General features: G+C 36.9%; 1 protein-coding gene across 5 annotated transcripts in view; it reads left to right on the top strand.

The window, feature by feature from the left end:
• Positions 1–19,970, top strand: part of KIAA1549 (KIAA1549 ortholog) — a 181,215-nt gene that overhangs the window by 138,448 nt on the left and 22,797 nt on the right. For all 5 annotated transcript variants that reach the window (XR_008912321.1, XR_008912320.1, XM_056799748.1 and 2 more), the window contains exon 17: positions 10,174–10,226. Coding sequence is in view for 3 of the 5 variants with exons in the window: in XM_056799748.1 (XP_056655726.1) it covers positions 10,174–10,226 (53 nt within the window). In the remaining 2 variants the exon portion in view is untranslated. The remainder of the gene's footprint in view (positions 1–10,173; positions 10,227–19,970) is intronic.

Raw genomic sequence — 19,970 nt, 5'->3', positions numbered from 1 at the left:
CTTATCAATCCTGGGAGGTGGAAACTTGTCCTCACTTTACAGATAAGAAAAGGGACAGAGAGAGGTTAAATGATAAATCACACAGATAGTAAGTGTCCCAGGTTAGATTTGAACTCAGATCTTTTTGACTCCAGGTCCTATATTCTGTCCATCGTGTCATTCAATCCAATCCTTCAGATCCTTGGAAAGGACTCTAAATATCATCCATTCTTTATGCCTTATCATTTCACTAATGGAGAGTATAATTATGCCTTTTTTTTTAGTCTTTTATTGGCTTCTTGTATCATTAGAAGTACATAAGTAGTATTTAGAAGAAAAGAATCAATTCTCTATTAATACCCTTGAGAAAAGACATTGGCCACAAAGCCCAGTGTGACAAAAGTGAAATAAAGGACAATGAGTTTACATTTTTTAAAATTTCACTGAATTTTACCCCTTATCAAACTTTCCCAGAATCACAATATTTAAATTTAAATGTTTTTTAAAAATTGTTTCATAGAAGAATTTATTTTAAAATTCATCTTTTCCTGGCAAAACACATATATTCCAGTATAGCTGTTTATAGGGTTAGAGGAGATGACTTATAAGATGCCTTCTGGCTCCCCCGAAAATGATGATGTAAACACTGAATTCCTTGAAATTCCTGTCAAATATAGTACATGCTCCCCATGGTGCAGAGGAAATATCATTCACTGTCAGTCACTTTGACTTGGATTTCAGCACTTGCCTTGTAAAGTATGATTAAACCATTTTAAGTTGTTGTTGAGTTAATCTTTTTAAAATGTTCAGCATGGTTAAGTTTTGATGAATTCTCCTCGTTGTGTTTCTCTGATATTTCTCTTGTCAGTAGCTAAACCAAACGTCTGTCAGATGCATATAGTAAAAGTTGTAGGTTGCTAATAAGTAAAATGATGGTTCTTGCTTTGAAGCTTCCTATTAAATTCATTAAAGGAAACCAGAAAGGTGATAGTTGAAAGGATTAATTCCTCCTACAAAAAAAGCAAAATGGATAGAAAACCTGTGATTAAGAAAAGATTAGTCCGGAGGACATTTGTACTTTGAGTGCAGTGATACCGAGATCGCTATAATCGCCCTCTTTTTTCTCTCAGCTGACACATGGCTAGAAATTAGGAACACATGCCCAGCAGAGAAAACAACATTTTTTTTGTGGTGGTCTTGTTAGCATTTTCAAATTAGCCAAGTTATAGAAAGACGAGGAAGACAGCAAGCAATTCGTGGTCCAGTACCTGCTCATGGAGGTTTCAAAATTATTAGTAGAGAGACAGCTAAGTGACACAGTAGATAAAAGGCCAGGCCCAGAGATGGTAAGTCCTGGATTCAAATCCAGCATCAGATACTCCCTAGCTATGCCACCCTGGGCAAGTCTCTTAACTCTTACTTCTTTTCTGCCTTGGAATGAGTACTTAGTATTGATTCTAAGGAAGAAGGTAAGGGTTTAAAAAAAAGAAATTTGCAAGCAGAAATTTTGTCACAAGACTACTGATATTATCCTGACCTGAAATAACAAAATTATGTTAGAGGATCTGAATTCAAGTTAATAATTAAAGCTGAGTCACAAAGGAATATTTGAGATAGGAAACATCCTATGTGGGTTCTCTTGTCCATTTTTCTGTGCCTCATAATATTCCTCTAACAAAGAATTAGCTATATTTGGAACTGAAGGAAATATGGACTAAAAAGGTAGATAATAAGTGATATTTGGTAAAACTAATTGATTCTGCCCCCAAACTGTTTAACTCTTAGTAAGCTGAATTTGTTGATATTAATACTAGGAAAAGATTCTGAATGTAGTTATTTACAACTGAAATGGTAGGAAACCAAGAAAGATGGCTTGTTTCCTAGAGACTACAGCAAAAGAGCAACCCCTAGTTTTCTGCAATGGTAGTGCTTGATTAGTCATTTGGATCAGGCCTTGGACCCCTATGTATACCCTCTTCACATGAGTCCTGGTCACAGATGTTCCCTACATATGTGTGACCTCTCTGCGTGGCCACTCTCCCCACTGATATATTTGTGGGATAGTGTTCCTTAGGTCTATGAAGAAGAGGAGTTTTGTTGCTACTTTTCTCACTATGCCACTTCAATAAATGTTTTTGCTTTATGCTAATTGTGTACTGAAGTTGAAACTTGGCCACAGAATGAGAGGACAGAACTCAATGAAAAAGACCTTGATGTTGGGAAAGATTGAAAGCACAAAGAGAAGTGGGCAGCAGAGGCTGAGATAGAGTGTCACGGAAACAATGAACATGAACTTGGACCCTCTTTGAGAGATAGTGGAGGATAGAAGACCTGGTGTGCTATGGTCCATGGGATCACCAAGAGTCAGACATGACTGAACAAAAATTGTGTACTCTGGCTTATTATTGAAAACTATAAGTATTGCTGAAGACTTGTGAATTGTGGTTTTAGAAGTGAGAACCCACAAGGTATCTTGACATCCCAAGGCATCCAACCTTCAGGTATGAATTAGAGGAGTTTTACCAGGGGCACTACACTCTGAATCCTTTCCAGCTCTAGATCCATGATCCCATAATCCTCTGAACCCAGACTCTACCAGGATCCACACTGGAGAATTATGCCTGAGAACCTTGTATCTTGTCACTCCAACATCAGATAAAGTATCTCCAATGAATCTGTGTTTTCATTGATGAGATTATTCCCTTCTGTGATGCAAATCACAACACATCCACGCCTATGCTCCTTTTTGACTTTTGTCCTTTTTGTCTCTGAGGTTTTCTTGACATCCTGAAGACACTGGTGAAGCATAGAGTCTAGAGTCCTTTAATCTTGCCACTTGATGATTTCATCTTTTTTCTAATCATAGATTTCTTTGATGACATCCTTTTCACCACTTCTCCTTTCTGAGTCCTTGTTTGTCATATGTTACAATTGTCTTCTGCCTACCTTGAACCTCTCCATTTCATATTAGATTATCTCTTCAACTAAGCTCCCAAGTGTAGCCAGAACCAAATTAAAATAGAATTGGGAAATGTTTAACAAATAAATACAAATATAGTACAACATAGATAATGTTAATTTGTGGTTTTTCTAAGTCACTATATGACTGCATTTCTATTTGAACTTGACATTATTGTCAAGTTCATTAGTTCATCATCAAGTTCATCAAGTCAAGACATTAGTCAGTCTTCATCCAAGACCCAATTCTTTTGAGTTATTATGGATATCACTGAGGAAACTTTATAAGGTTATAAACTTTGATGCAATCAGTGAAATGTCCTTTTCTGTCTCTTAAAACAACAACAACCCTTATCTCCTGCCTTAGAATCAGTGTTATGCATTGGTTCTAAGGCAGAAGAGTGGTAAGGGCTGAGCAATGCCTTGTCCAGGGTAACACAGCTAGGAAATATCTGAGGTCAAATTTGAACCCAGGACCTTCACATCTTAACGTCTGACTCTCAATTTGGTGAGCCACCTCGCTGACCCCTCCTATGTCCTTTTCAAAAAGATGAATCTGGAAGACCTCATCATCTATAAGGAATCTCTTTTTGACTTAGACTGAATTTTGGTGACTCCAACTCCCTGTGTTTATGTCTTATTGATGTCTTAATGATCAGAGGATTCTCCAACCTCTGTTTTTATATCTTGTTATATATGTTATATCATTTTGCCAGTAGACACTTTGTTGTGAAGAACCTGTAATTCGAGGTTTTCTTTTGTCAAATCAAATGCTTTTTTAATAGAAAAAATAATCAGAGGTAGGTACAGAGGAATCTTGTATTCTTGACCTCTTTTAGCCAATTGTATGATCACAGTGATGTGATCTACTTTGTATTACTTGTGAAAATCTGCCTGTTCCCTCCTGATACTCTTATATTTATTCTGTATACACTTAAATAGGTCTTCCTTGTTAGAATGTCTTCCCTGTTAGAATGTATGCTCCTCGAGAGAAGAGATTGCTCCATTCTTTATATTCATATCCACAGCACCTAGCATTCTGTCTGGCATATAGTAGGTCTTTCAGTACATGCTTGTTGGTTGGCCAAGTAAGTATATCTTCAATGTATTTGTAGACTGTTCTACAAATTTTATATAGATGGGGAAATAGGTATATGATCCAAAGTTATATTCTCTTGGTCATATTTTTGGTAGTAATAAGGTCTATTATTTTTTACATATGTTCAGTGTCTTTCTCCCCCCCACCCCCGATAACTAGAGAATCAGTCCCATCATGCCCTTAATTGTTGTCCCAGTATAATCCTTCTTTGTATATACTTGGTCTATTCTAGCTGCCTGTCTCATCTTTGCTTTCTTTGTTGTCTTTTCCTCTTTGTCTATTAATACATCTGTGACTATGATAATAGAGTCAAAATGCAGTGTTTTGTTACAAAAATCTTTGTACATCTTTTCTATCCTTTGCCTATTTGTTCATCCAGTTGCATTGTTAAATGCCCAAATGATGACTTGTGTGACAAGGAAATCACTTTAAAAGACTGATATATATTAATTTAAGGTCGCCAAGGAATTCAGCCATGTAATTCCCAAATGAAAACTCAAGTCAGCCGTCAACCTTTTATAGAGTTTAATTACAAACAGGAGGAAGAAAGGAATTAGAGAGAGAGAGAGAGAGAGAGAGGGAGAGAGAGAGAGAGAGAGAGAGAGAGAGGAGAATAGGGCTTAAATGCCCCTTCTGTTTAGGCTGGGCCAAAAGGCCCAAGCCCTTAGACAGCTGGGCAAAGAAAGGAGATCAGTCCCTATTACTCACGTGACCAAAATGGAGAAACAGTCTCCGGGGCCCCCACCTTCAGTTTCCTTCAGAGCAAGCTTCTCAGAGCACCTCTCCAACCACTCCGCCAAACTCTCCAACCCCCCACCAGCTTCAGACCCCTCTATCTTTAAGGAAACCATCCAAAGTTCCCTCCCCTCAGTTCTCACATCTACCAATCACTGTCCATCATTTTCCCTGTGCCAATGGTGGCTCTAGCTTAACCCAGGACCGCCCAGAGGTCTGTGGCTTTGCACATGTCTGTTGGAGGTCATATTCTCAAATAATTAAATTTTGATCTATGCTGCAGCCCTTCCTAAATCCTGTTAGTACTGAGTGGGGTGGAAATTGTATTTTCCAAGACCTGATTCTGTCATTCCAAGTATCTCTATTGTATCAATTCTAAAATCAATCATGACTCAAAGAAATTCCTGTTCTGTGCTTAAGCATAGGTCAAAGTCCTTTCCATTGTTCAGCAAAAGGTTTCTGTCCTAAAGTACTCTTAAGAAGGGAGGAGGAAGAACCTCCCATGCCAATGGGGTTCACATTCCAATGGCCAAGACCCACTATCAATAGGAAATTTTTCAAGTATGAAATTTCCCAATGGTGAAATTTCCAACATTTATAAGTCTAAGAAATTTTAAGGTTTACACTTGGCATATGTGGGTCCGTTGTCAAGCTTTTTTGAAACTGTTTCTCACTGCTGTATAATTTACCACCCTTCTCTTTAAGATTTTATAAATGACTTGTATTTTAAGCCGGTATTGCCCTTCGTCACCTTATCTTTCTACTTCAGATATTTTTCTTTACTATGGCAGTTCATTTCCATGGTTTAAACTTATAGGTTAAATTATTGTAATTATTAATACTTATTATAATGGGGAAATATTCTATTTTTTATCATTTCTTCATTTTTTGTTTGTCAGTATATTCTTTAAATGGGACAGATTAGAGTTGTTTTAGCTATGTATCATGTATTTTCCTCATTTTTTCTTTCTTTTAGGATCATAGTTTTGGAGCTATCTGATCATAGATCTAGAATTGGAAGGCCTCAAAGGCCAATAAACCAATTCATTCAATTTTGCAGTTGAAGAAACAGGATTTTGCCTAAAATCACACAGACAGTAAATGACAAAGGCAGGATTTGAACCCAGGGCCTTTGACTCCAGAGTCAATGTTCTTTCCTCTATCCCAGGATGATTCTTTAGTGACAGTATAGTCTGGTTCCATCAATTTACCTGAAATCTAGAGATTGACTTTCCCTTAGTCATACTGGTAATAAGTAGTTGTACCAAGACTCAAAACCAGCTCCTTTGTCTTCAGATCCAATTCTCATCTGGTATGCTGAAGCGACTTTTAAAATCTCTTTTTGAAAGCCTTTAATATGTATATATATATATATATATATATATATATATATATATATCTGTATATATATATGTATATATATATATATATATCTGGGTCCTGTTAGATTTAAAATAGTTTTGAGTATTAAATAGTTGTAGATAAGAGAGTGGGAGCCATAAACTGTGATAATTAAAATGTTTGGGAGCAAGGGAAATATATAACAATTACGACCGCTAAAATATGTTTTCTACTGTGTCTTGGTTTTATATAAATATAAGATGGTCGCCAGGGAATATATTCCCAATTTATGAATATGCCCAAGCCAACTGAGTTTTATAGAGAAATTTAATTTATAATATACTGATTAATCAATAGAAAAAGAGAGAAAGTAAGAAAGGAATAAGAATGAAGGGCCTCAAGCCAATAAGGCCTAGACCTCAGTCCTAAGAGATAAATCAGTCAGTTGGTTTTATCACTCACCCAAGATCTCTCTAGGTAAGGCTTCTCATGCCGACCTCAAGCTCCACCTTCAAGAGAGCCTCCTTTCAAGAAATGTTTTCAGAGAATTCTCCTCCTGACTCCTCCTGAGTTCTCCTTCCACAGCCTCCTTCAAGACCTTTCCAGCAGCTCTCCCCCAGGACCTCTCTCCTCTCAGACCTCCTCCAGAGCCCCAGACCCCGGTATCTTTAAGCCAACAATTTAAGTTCCCTCCCCTCAGTTCTCACATCTACCAATCACTGTCGATGTCTCCCCTGTGCCAATGGTGGCTCTAGCTTAACCCAGGACCACCCAGAGGTCTGCCCCCTTTGCACATGTCTGTTGAAGGTCATATTCTCAAATAATTAAATCTTGATCTTTGCTGCAGCCCTTTCTAAATCCTGTTACTCTGAGTAGGGTGGAGATTGTAGTTTCCAAGACCTGGTTCTGTCATTCCAAGTATCTCTATTGTATCAATTCTAAAATCAATCATGACTCAAAGAACTTCCTGTTCTATGCTTAAGCATAGGTCAAAGCCCTTTCCATTGTTTAGCAAAAGGTTTCTGTCCTAAAGTAGTCTTAAGTAGGGAGGAGAAGGATCCTCCCATGCCAAGGAGTTTCACATTCCAATAGAGTTCTTACTATCAGTAGGAAATTTTTTCAAGTATGAAATTTCCAACATTCATAAGTCTAAGAAATTTTAAGGTTTACAGTCCCTATTGATGCAAATAATGAATCTGTGCTTACTTTAAAATGAACGTGTTCAAAACCAGGTTCTGTAGAAAGGACACAAGCCCTTTTATAAATCAGTTCTCAGGATCCCTAGTTTTTAGAGAATTTAGAGAATGCAATAGTGCTTGCTTTGACATCACATGTACTAAAAATAGAGAATGTAATCAAAGGTCTAGTTTCCAGGGAGGTGTGAAGTACATCTTGATTTACAAATTTTAGGACCTAATCATTAAAATTTTTTTTGACAGATTGGAGTAACCATTCTACTTCCCATCCAGAAAGATACATAGGCAAAGGGACCTGTGAAAAGGAAAAAAATTAGCTGTGCAGTGCCTTTGTTATGCTTCTGATACAATGATGCTCTCTGTAATCTTTATTTTAAAGTAGGCTCTTAGTAAAAGTTTATTGACTTTTTCCATATGCATTCAGAAGCTGTTTTTTAAAGAACTTTTTTTCAGTTACATGTAGAAGGAATTTTTGACATTTTTTTGCAATTCATATTCTCTCCTTCCCTCCCCAATGGTAAATGGTCTGATATAGGTTATACAAATGCTTTTTTATGCAATACAGGTTTGCATATTCTTCATGCAGTAACAGAAGACACATATCACATATACAATAAAAAAACTCAAAAGTGAAAGATAGCATGCTTTGATCTCCCTCAAATTCCAGCAGTTCCTTCTTCAGCTATGAATTGCATTTTTAACATCATGAGTCCCTTGGGGTTCTCTTTTTTTAAAAATAGTAATAACTTTTTAATTCCAAATTTTACAAAGCCAAGCCAAAGAAGCATTTCTACATACAAAGAAAAAGAAGATTGTATACAAATGAAATCACAAATCACAAAAAAAATATTTTTCATGTCTGTGTAATAAATCCCATCCACAAGTGGCCCAGCCCTTCTCCTCTACCCCCATATCACAGAAGATATCAGGAGACTAACACAGAAATATAAATTAAATCTTTCATGTTTCGCCTTTCTATTCACTTTCTGTAATTCACAGTTCATTCTTCCAACATTAATTCTGTGACTGTATGATGTTCTCCTGGTCCTACTCATTTCACTGTTCATTATCTTATGTAATTATTTCCAAGTTTTAAAAAAATCTGCTCATCATTTTTTGTGGCATAGTAGTATTCCATCACAATCATATACCATAGTTTGTTTAACCCCAATTGACAGGCATCCTCTCAATTTCTAATTTTTGCCACACAAAGAAATGCTACAAATATTTTGGAATGTATGGCTTCTTTCCCCCTTAAGGTTATCTTAGAACTTTGTTTTGCTGACAATAGTTTAGTCCTTATCATGTAATATTTCTGTTACTTGATACTTTGTTCTCCTGGTTCTGCTCACTTCACTTTGTGTCAGTTCTTATAAGTCCTTCCAAGTTTTTCTAAATTCATCCTGTACATCATTTCTTATGTTGCAATAGTATCCCATTACAACCCTATGCCACAATGTACTTAGTCATTCCCTAATTGAAGGAACACTCCCTCATTTTCCAATTCTTTGCCACTATAAAAAAAATGCTACTAAAATATTTTTATACAAGCATACCCTTTCCCCCTACCTCTAATCTCTTTGGGATACAGACCCAATAGTGGTATTGCTGGGTTAAAAGGTATGCATAATTTTATGACCCTTTGGGTTCCATATTGGTCTCCTGAATGGTTCTATCAGTTCACAGTTCCAACAGGGAGATTGGACTCTAAAATTCCTTCTCCCTCTGCATATGTGGTCTTATTTATGGTCAAAGGCGACTCAGAGTTATTAGTTGACTCTGCCTCTATATAAAGCTTTCAATGTCTTTTTTTTTTTTAACCCTTAGTATCAATTCTAAGGCAGAAGAGTGGCAAGGGCTATATAATCAGGGTGTAATGACTTGCTCAGGGTCACACAACTAGGAAGTTTCTGAGGTCAAATTTGAACCCAGAACCTGCTGTCACCAGACCTGGTGCTCTATCCACTATGCTACTTAGGTGTCCAGCCTTCCAGGTCTTAAAGCATAAGGATAAGTTAAAAGAGATCTGGTTCCCCTAATGAGAAAGAATGATTGTTATCCAGGCAAAGAGCTTTCAGAAAACACCACAAACTCTGGATAACCTGGGTGTTTTTCTGATTTGTCTACAAAGCTTCAGTGATGAGGGTTCAGGTTTATCTGGTCTTACTCTTCTCATTGGCAATAACAGTAGCCCCCTAGAGATGGAGTTCAAGCTTTGGAATCCTAACAACCAATAAGTAAAAAAAGAGGATGCATATCAGGGAGCACACGGCCAGGCACTGTGGGAACCTGCAAGGATTTTTGACAGTAGTTGGGCTTGAAGTCTCTGAAATCCTAGCACTGTGTTACTACAAGTTTTGAAAGATAACTGACTCTAAAAATACCTTCGGAGTTACCTTATGACTCAGACTGACTTAACCACCTAATCCAATTCTGTCTATATTGATTGGATTAAGTTAGTTGAGAAGGATAGTGAGAAGCATCAGTTTATGCCTGTGAGTTAACTGATTTAGCCTTTGTTTTACTTATTGTCTTTAAATATGGTGTTTAATATTCAGCTGTTAGCATAAAGTTAGATTTATGATTTAAAAAAAAAAAGAAAAGATTGAGACATTTGGTTCTAACCTCTGCCATAATTAGCTACATTCACCTTTGAAGCTTGATCCTTTGACCTGTATGACTGGAGCACTCAGCAGCACTCTCTGGCAGGACCATATAGCAATGGCAAAATAAGATTTTGAGGGACCCTCAAACCCCTGAAAGCAAAAATCTGCCAAGCTCAGCTGGTGATGTTTACTCTTGTCACTTAATAACAAGCATAAAGATGTGTCTTATCTTCTTTTTTCTCCTTTCCTTCCCCCCCAGAGATATGAAGACTATGGAATGACCCCTCCATCAGCACCAGGCCCGCTGTCAAGGTAATATTTTTGGAAAGAATACTGTCTTGTATGAGTCTCATGAAATATCTTTTGTTTCTTTCTATACCATGTATATATCTGAAATTTGTACTGTGAGTCCGACATTACGTTTCTTATAGTTCTTCCTTTTAAGTGTTATGGACACATTAGAGACAATCCTGTAATAAAGAAATATCCTGAAATTGTTTTCATACAGTCCTTGGTAACTTCCCCCAAAATGGAAAAAAAAAGATGGATTTTCTTATGTATTTCCTTCTTATTTTTTTATTCCACTTTTTCCTTCCATGCACAAACATACTCATACAATTGTTTCACATATTTACACTTTCACCGACAAATTAACGTTTTTTAAGTACTTAGTCTAGAGTAGGCATTGGGGATACAAATACAAGCAAAGTAGCCGCTCTTTATCCTATAGGATCTGGCATTCTAATGGGAGAAGATAACACATTAAAAGGAACTACAAAGCAGGGGTGGAAGAAGATACCAGCAAGACTGTAGGCAGGATGGTGCAGAAGTCTTTAGAGTGAGGAGTGGAGCTGGGAGTATGACCTGGGCATCTCAAAAAAATGATGGTAAACTTGGGTTCAAATCTGGCCTTAGATAATTCCTAGCTGTATGACCCTGGGCAAGTCACATAAGCCCCATTGCCTAGCCCTTATTACTCTTCTGCCTTGGAATCAATACATAATATTGATTCTAGGATGGAAGATAAGGGTTAAAAAAAAAGAAATGGTGATCCAAGCCAGGGAATCACCAATCAGAAAAGAGAACAGCAGAGTGGAAGCATCTTCACAATGAGAAGGCTTTTGGCAGGGAGGTAGAAAAGTGCACACACGCGCACACACGCACACACACACACACACACACACACACACACACACGCACACGCACATGCACATGCCCTCTATCACAACTCCCAACAAGCTCCATTCAGTCTTCTTTCTCTTTATTCTTTCCCAGACTATGAGTTACATACAGGGTCAGAGCTCAGAATTTATACCATCATATAATATCATGGTTCCCTAGAGTTTGACGCAACCCTTAAATTAATCTAGTTCAATTCATTTCTGAGTCCCCTCTAACACTTCCCCAACAAATAGTTATCCAATATTTGCTTAAAAGATATGTGGTACTATTGGGTCTATATCTCAAAGAGATAATAAAAAAAAGGGAAAGGACCTACTTGTACAAAAATATTTATTTGTAGTGGCAAAAAATTGGAAAACGAGGGGATGTCCATCAATTAGGGAATGGCTGAACAAACTGTGGTACATGTTGGTGATGGAATACTATTGTGCTATAAGAAAGGATAAGCAGGATGATTTCAGCTGGAAAGATTTACATGAACTAATGCAGATTGAAATAAGCAGAACTGGGAGAATATTGTACACAGTATCAGCGATATTATACAATGATCAACTGTGAAAACTTAGCTACTCTCAGCAATGCAATGATCTGGGACAGTCCTGAAAGACTTATGAAGGTGAAAGCTATCCACCTCCAGAGAAAGAATCGTTGGAATGGGATGGATGCAGATCAAAGCATAGCTTCTTTCCCATCAGTGTATTTATGGTTTCATTTGGGGTTTTGGTTACATATGAGTGTGCTCTCACAACAATAACCAATATGAAAGTGTGTTTTGCATGATAATAAAAGATGTGGTAAAGTGGAGAATCCACTGGTAGGAAAATAGAACAACTAGAAGATATGCAACATAAGAAAGCTGCAGTTAGCTCCCAAACAATTCTAAGAGTCCTTGGAATTGCCACCATCTCAATTATTTCATTACAACTTCCTCCTTTAAGAATGTTCATGGCTGGGCTTTATTAAAGAAGGAAAGAACCTAGTGAACCTTCTGATGCCTAGTCTGTTAGTGTTGCTGCTGTTATACCTCCACACTTCTTTTTTTTATTTTTTAATTTTAATTCAATTTTTTCCCCCATGGTTACATGATTCTTGTTGTCTGCCTTCTCTCCCTTCCTGCCTCTTGGAGTTGACAATCAATTAATAATATATTATTACTAAAAAAACATTTTCTTTTTGTAATAAAGTAACCTTTCTTTAATTTGAAATTTTTTATTTAATTAATTGATTTAGAACATTTTTCCATTGTTACACACGTCATGTTCTTTCCCTTTCATTATAATGCTGAGAATAATCAAGTCATTGACAATTGATCATTGTGAAATATTGCTGTTACTATATACAAAATTCTCCTGGTCCTATGCATTTCACTTTGCATTAATTCATTCAAGTCTTTCCTGGTTTTTTTTTTCTGATTCTATCCTGCTTGTCATTTCTTATAGCACAGTGGTATTCCATCATAATTATATATCAAAATTCTCTCAGCCATTCCCCAGCTGGTTAGCATCCCCTCAATTTCCAATTCTTTACCACCATAAAAAGAATGGCTATAAAAACTTTTGTTTGTAGCTATCCTTTTCCTTTTTTTTTATCTCTTTGGGACACAAACCTAGTAGTAGTGAGATTTCTGGGTCAAAGGATATGTACAATGTTAAAGTGCTTTGGGAATAGTTCCAAATTGTTCTCCAGAATGGTTAAATCAGTTCACAACTTCACCAACAGTGTCTCAATTTTCCCACATCCCCTCCAACATTTGTCATTTTCCTTTTCTTTCGTATTATATGATTGCACTTGTGTCACCTCTTTACCATCATACTGGGGACCTTCATAGTTACTTTTGCCCTTTGAGATATGAAAACGGTGATTGTCTTGGAGTCTTGGAAGTTTTCTAAAAGAGATCTGCATTCACTTAATTATACGTCTAAAGAGGTGAAATCTAGTGTTACAGTCATCACAAGAGGTATTAACTTCAGGGCAACATAGCACAGATCAGTCTAGCAAGGGCGACTTTGACCTGTGGAGTTTGTAGTTTAAACACTAATTGGAAAAGCAGATTGCATCACTTACAAAGGTACAATTTATGTTCTTCATGAGCTTAACTACCTTGGTCACGCAGACTAAACATAAAACAGGTTAGATCACCTAAGAGAATGGGCAACATTTCCTTTAAACTTTAACTGCTTAGTTATAGGCTTGAATAAGTTCTTTTTGTGAAATGAAAATTCACAAAGTAACTCTCAAGAGGTAGCTTAAAGAGGGAGAAAGGCAACAAATATATGAAGAATAGAAAAGTCAGGGCGTTGAGTGACGATCAAGATGAGACTTAAGTGGATGTTAAAACTAAAGTTAAAATAATTCTAGCTAAATTTTCCCATAGTCGATAAACACGGAGCATACAGGGTAAGGATTCCTACCATTGTTTCTGTAGCCATTTGTTCTACTTATTGAGCACAGTGGTACTGACACACTGGCATTCAACACTTAAGTACTCTGTGCTATGTATGAGGAAGTAGAAATGGCACCTAAGAAAATGAAGTCAAGAAGGGCATCTAGACCAGACTAAATAAACACAGATGACATTTGTACTAGGGCTGAAATTTAAAGATCTTCAATAGGGGAAGAAGCAAGAAGGATGGAAAAGATAGCATTGTTCTATTGCTCAAAAAAGGCAACAGAGAAGAAATCAGGAACTACAGACCCAGATGCCCCCTTTCTAACCCTGATAAAACTCTTTATCATAAAGTCTGTACACTACACATCGACAGTATTCTCTATAAAATGTGAGAAGAGAATGATTTCAGAAATTATTTTTTCCGAGAAGTGGGAAGAGTACATTGTCTTTTGTGTCTAATGTTTGTAAATTATAGAACATTTGACTCGATAAAGCAAAACCAGTGTAGTCGTGAAGCTTTTTCTTCCACAAGACATGATACAATGGAAAGGGCACTGAACTTGGAGTCACAGGTCCTGAGTTTCAGTCTTGCCTCTGCTACTTACTATCTATATGACTTTGGGCAAATCAGCTAACCCTTTGGGGCCTTAGTTTCCTCAGTCAGATGAGGGCATTTGAAGAAAACATGTAATTTATCACTTGTTTATATGGGTATATGAATTGGGTTTTTTTTTTTTGAAAGATCATTCTATTACAAAAATGAATAATATGGAAATGGGTTCGAGTGATAATATAACCCAATGAAGTTGCTTTTCAACTGGGGTGGGGGGCAGTAAGAAAGAGACAAGGGAGACAACAAGAATCATGTAACCATGGGAAAAAATAAATAATAAAATCATATAAAATGAGGTGATTGATCAGGATAACCACTAAGGTCCCTTCCAACTCTAGAATAATGGTCCTGTGTTTCTATTTTTCCCATGTCGTGTCAAGATCCTCCAAGATTTCTTGATACAGAAAATAATCAGAATCAACTTTACTCAAATGATATTATCAGAATAAATTGAAGTACAAAACAGAAACATGCTTGAAAGAGGTACCTATTAGTATATGAAGGATTTCTTGTTCAGTGTCTAGATGGAAAAATGATTCCTTATAGGTGACAAGTTAGACCAGATGCTATTATATGTGGATATCATCCTCTTGATTTGCATCAATCCCTTGAACACTACTAGAATTCTTCAGTGATATCTATGCTCAGCTAGCAATCCACACAGAAAAAATAGGATTTGGGACTTGGTATCAGGAAGCATTAAGTGCAAATCCTGCCTCAGATACTTAGTAGCTATGTGATCCTGGACAAGTTATTTATTCTTTCTTGGCTTCTTGTTTTCTCCTCTGCAAAATCAAGGCATTGGACTCAGAGCGAAGGAACTCTTAAGTTCTAAAACCTTCTAGTTCTAAATCTATGATCCTAAAAATAAATATTGCATATTGTCCAAAATCTGACAGAGGACTGGGTAGGCAAATCATGGACTTAGTCTATTAACCATGCATTTTGGATAGATACTATGGATGGATGAACAATGAACCGAGCCCAGACCTGAACTGAAGAAATAAACTGAAACATATTTGGTCACACATATCCTTTATTTTTCTTTTTTAACTTTTATTTTCATAACAGATTTCCACAGAAGTTTTCTGAAGTTATTTGGTTCATGTTGTCTTCCTCCCTTCTTCCCTCCCCACTCCCAGAGCTGACAAGCAATTCAATCTGGGTTATACACAGACTGGAACACATTTGGGCAATTGTTCAGTGCTTTCAGTGACCTCAAGTTCCACACTGCCACCAAAGATCATCTTTTTCACATTGATAGTCTGGTGATATTATATATTGCCATGCATCGTAAACATCAGTCTCAGAAGAATTTAAAATGCAAGCAATGGACAGTGGTTATAGGAGGCTGCAATATATTATTATCAATGACCTCTACACTAGAAGTGGCATGAGAGTCATTGTCAAAGTCATGGGTGCCTGGAAGAAAGAAGTGACAGTCATGTAGTGAAGGTAATGGATAATGGTCACAGACTTTCCAACTGTGGCATTGGTGTATATGAAGTTTTAAAACAGAGAAAGACCTTCAACATGTGGAAAATATCCTTGATGGGAGCATTAGAGAAGGATATAGGCAATTATGGCTTAGAGAAGTTGCCATCTTCATTCACTATTGGTGAAATGATGAATCCACTGAGCATTTAAGTACATAAGGCAGTGTGGTCTGGATGCACTGCCCGACCTTTTTTTATTTTATATATATGAAAATATGTATATATATATATATACATATATATATATGAAGATATATGTGATATTTCTTTAAGAAAATTGTCTATAATTAAGTGATAAATCATGTGCTACAGATGGGTATGGATGGATAATAAATCATATTTTTATAGCACTTTATGATAAATTTTCAATTTGCTAATAACAGTTCTGAAAGGTAGATAATAAAATTATCATATTTATTTTTTAATTGAAAAATTTTTATTTAATTAATTTATAGTATTTTTCCATGGTTACATGATTTACGTTCTTTCCCTCCCTTCTTCCCCCCTGTAGCTGATGCACAATTCCACTGGGTTTTATATATGTCATTGATCAAGACCTATTTCCTTTTATTGATAATTGCACTAGGGTGATCATTTAGAGCATATTTATTTTACAGATGAAGCAACTGAGGTTCAGACTTGCCCAACCTTACCCAGTTAGAAAATATTTTACCACATTGTTTTGGCTATACCATATTGTCGCTGAATAGATCAGAACTTACTGAGAGATGTAATTGGTAAACATTGACAAGCATGACAGCATGAGATTTCATTATCTGAAATTAGTATTATATGTAATTGTTCAAATGTAACCTGAACAGGTAATCAAATCCAGTCTTTTTTTCCATTCAGTTCCCAAGCACAACTTTTTCAGTCTGTTTAGAATCTCTTCCTCTTCTAACCCCAGAAAAGATAGGAAGCAATGATAAATTAGATTAGGAGGAGAATTATGTCCTATCTGGGCTCTGAAACCCTCAGAACATCTTTTAAATTTTTGAGCCTCCTTTCTCTCTTTCACAAATATATCATCAAATTAGATGATTCATATTAGCTCTTCCAACCACTCAAAAGGTTATATAATCTTATGGAATGTATGGCTTATAAGTGAGTTCTAGTAGAGAAAGATAATTTCCAATAAGGGGTTGTCTGGGAAAGTTTCATGAAGAAGGTAGAATTAAACTTAACCATTCAAGGATGGATCGAACTTGGATGAGAAGAAAGTGAGAACATGGGATTTGGGGGAGGAAGGGTCAGTGAGAGTGAAGGATAGGTGTCTGTGAAAACAGATAGCAGGGAAAGGAAGGACAAAAGAGGCTGAAGATAGAGGTAATTTATTCAAGAAATTTGGCAGTGAAAAAAAAGCATAAAGAACAAAATGCCAGCCATCGGTGTTAAGAAGATACCACAAGGGGGCAGCTGGGTAGCTCAGTGAATTGAGAGCCATGCCTAGAGATGGGAGGTCCTAGGTTCAAATCTAACCTCAGACACTTCCCAGCTGTGTGACCCTGGGCAAGTCACTTGACCCCCATTGCCTAGCCCTTACCACTCTTCTGCCTTGGAGCCAATACACAGTATTGGCTCCAAGACAGAAGGTAAGGGTTTAAAAAAAAAAAAGAAGATACCACAATATTGACAGAAGACTTCAAAGTATCTGAGACCTTTGTCTGAAGGCAGAAGGAAAGAACCTAGGATTGGGAGATATTAAAAATGCTAATGAGGTTAGAGTTAATCCAGGCTACAGTGTCTTGAAGATGATAAAGGAGAAAAGACACTTCTTAGGAAGGAGGGAAAGAATAAAGAAGTGTAAAGACAGAGGTAGAAAAGAGGGAAGATAAATGAGGTGTGATGACCATAATCTCAAAGTGAAAAAAGTACACATAGGATTGGAAGATAAACAGTAAGTTTGAAATAAATGTTTGGGAAAATGAGCAAAGGTATGTATTATTGAGATGGAAAGGACCATAGAGTTTTTTAATTTAACCCTTCGCTTTACATTTGAGAAAACTGAAGCAATGAAGGTTAAACAGTTTGTCCTACTGTTACACAGGGAATTTAGTGGCAAGATTTGAAAGCAGATCCCATAGTGTATCCACTGTATCAAGTATATCATTCTTTAGCATGTGGCACAATGGATAGAGCACTATCCTTGGAGTCAGGAGAACCTGAGTTCAAATCTGGCCTCTGACACTTTCTAGTTGTTTAACCCCGAACAAGTCACTTAACCGTGTTCACCTCAGTTCCTCATCTGTAAAATGAGCTGGAGAAGGAATTGGCAAACCACTCCAGTGTCTTTGCCAAGGAAACCCCAAATAGGATCACAAAGAGTCAGACTCAAATAAAAGGACTGAACAACAAGAAGAAGCAACAGAACAAGCAAACAGTGAGCCTAATCTAGTAAAATCAAATTGAACAGGAATAGATAGACTTGCACTTAGGTTTAAAAAATAATCTTGACACATGTAAAACCCAGTAGAATTGTGTGTCAGCAACAGGAGGGGATTGGGGAGAGGGGAAGGAAAGAACATGAATCTTGTAACCATGGAAAAATATTCTAAATTAATTAATTTTTTAAATTTGAAAAATTTTATTTAATCTTATGACTATGAGATGAGGGGGGCATGGCTATATAGCAGTTCATCATGACGAGTTTTGACAAACTCAACATGAATCAGTTGAATAATATCAAATCCAAGTAGCAAATGTAATTTTAGGCTGCATTGAAAGACACGGCATCTAGGATGAGAGCAGTAATCAGCCCCCTGTCCTTTGCTAAGATTCGCCCCCTGAACTGCAAGTTCGATGTGCATTTTTAGGGTTCAGTTTAAAAAGGTCTTTGATTACTTGGAGGTTCTCCAGGGCAGTAATTGGCAAACTTTTTTGACAATGCACCTATTCCAATAAAAAATAAATCTGGAACACTTTTCTTCAATATATATGTGTGTGTGTGTGTATATATATTTACTTATTAATTATATATACTATTGTGTTAATAATTACACATATTATAAAATAGGAAAAGAAGTTTTAAAAGAATGAGATAAAAATATAATAAGTTGATCATAATTAATAGGGAGCCAGTGGAGTTTATTGAATGGGAAGTGACATGGTTAGTTAGACCTATTTCTTAGGAAAAGCACTTGGGCAGCTGTATGGAGGATGGAATTGGAGTGGAGAGGCAGGTGCAATAGATAGAAGCATCAGACCTGAAGTCAGAAAGACAATCTAGCTTCAATACTTATTAGTTATGTGACCCTGGAAAAGCCACTTAAATTTGGAACATTGTTGTGTGAGTAGAAAGAAAGGAATGTATGTGACAGTGTGAAGGCAGAGATGGTAATGTCTTGCAACTGATTGGATACATGGAATGAAAGCTTAAAGAGCATGCCAACATTACAGACCCGGATAACTATAAGGGAACAGGTATGCTCAGTAGAAATAGGGAAGCTTGAAATTGGGGTGCGCTAAGGGGAAGAGGTAAGGAATTCTCCTTTGGACATTGAGTTTGAGATGTCTATAGCTCATACAGTTTGAAGTGACTCACAGGCAGTGTGTTCCATGGAACTATACCTCAGAAGAGAAATTAGGGCTGAGTGTGGAGATCTGGGAGACATCTTTAAAAAGATGGCAAAGGGTTCATCTAGATGGTTCAGTGGATTGAGAATCAGGCCTAGAGATAGGAGGTTCTGGGTGCAAATCTAGCCTCATACACTTCCTACTTGTATAACTCTGAGCAAATCATTTAATCCCCATTGTCTAGCCCTTACCTCTCTTCTGTCTTGAGACCAATAACACAGTAGTGATTCTAAGACAGACAGTAAGAGCTAAAAAAAAAAAGATGATAATGAAATTTCAATGGGAATTGATGAAATAATGAAGTGGGAGAATAGGACAAAGCTTTGGGGTACCCCTACACTTAGAGGAGCATGATAAGGCTGTGGATGTTGCAAAGGAGACTAAAGAGGTATAGTCAGACATATAGGAGGGAAAGCAGGAAAGCGGTGTCACAATAACTCAAAGAGGAAAAAAAAAAGCATCCAAGATAAGAGAGTGGTCAGCAATTTCAGGTGCTGTGGAGAGGCCAAGAAGGATGAAAACTGAGAGAAGACTATCGGATTTGACAATTAAAAGAATATTGAAGAGAGCAGCTACGAGGAGTCAAAGAGAAGGCAGTTGCAAATCTGAGAGATTTGAAGGACGATGGAGTTTCTTTCTCTTTCCCACCAAAAAATGTGATATACATGTGTGAAAGGAGTTGTGGAGGGAGGGAAGGGAGTGCCTAACTCACTTGCCATTACTTTGCCTAGAGCAAAAAATTCTTTTCTCTGGTGATGGCAAGAGTGTAGAAATGCTGTAGACAGAGATGGATTTGCCTGTCC

Source organism: Monodelphis domestica, chromosome 5, assembly GCF_027887165.1.
Source record: "Monodelphis domestica isolate mMonDom1 chromosome 5, mMonDom1.pri, whole genome shotgun sequence".
In the NCBI taxonomy this organism is placed as follows: domain Eukaryota; kingdom Metazoa; phylum Chordata; class Mammalia; order Didelphimorphia; family Didelphidae; genus Monodelphis; species Monodelphis domestica.
This window is presented reverse-complemented; position numbering and strand designations above follow the sequence as displayed.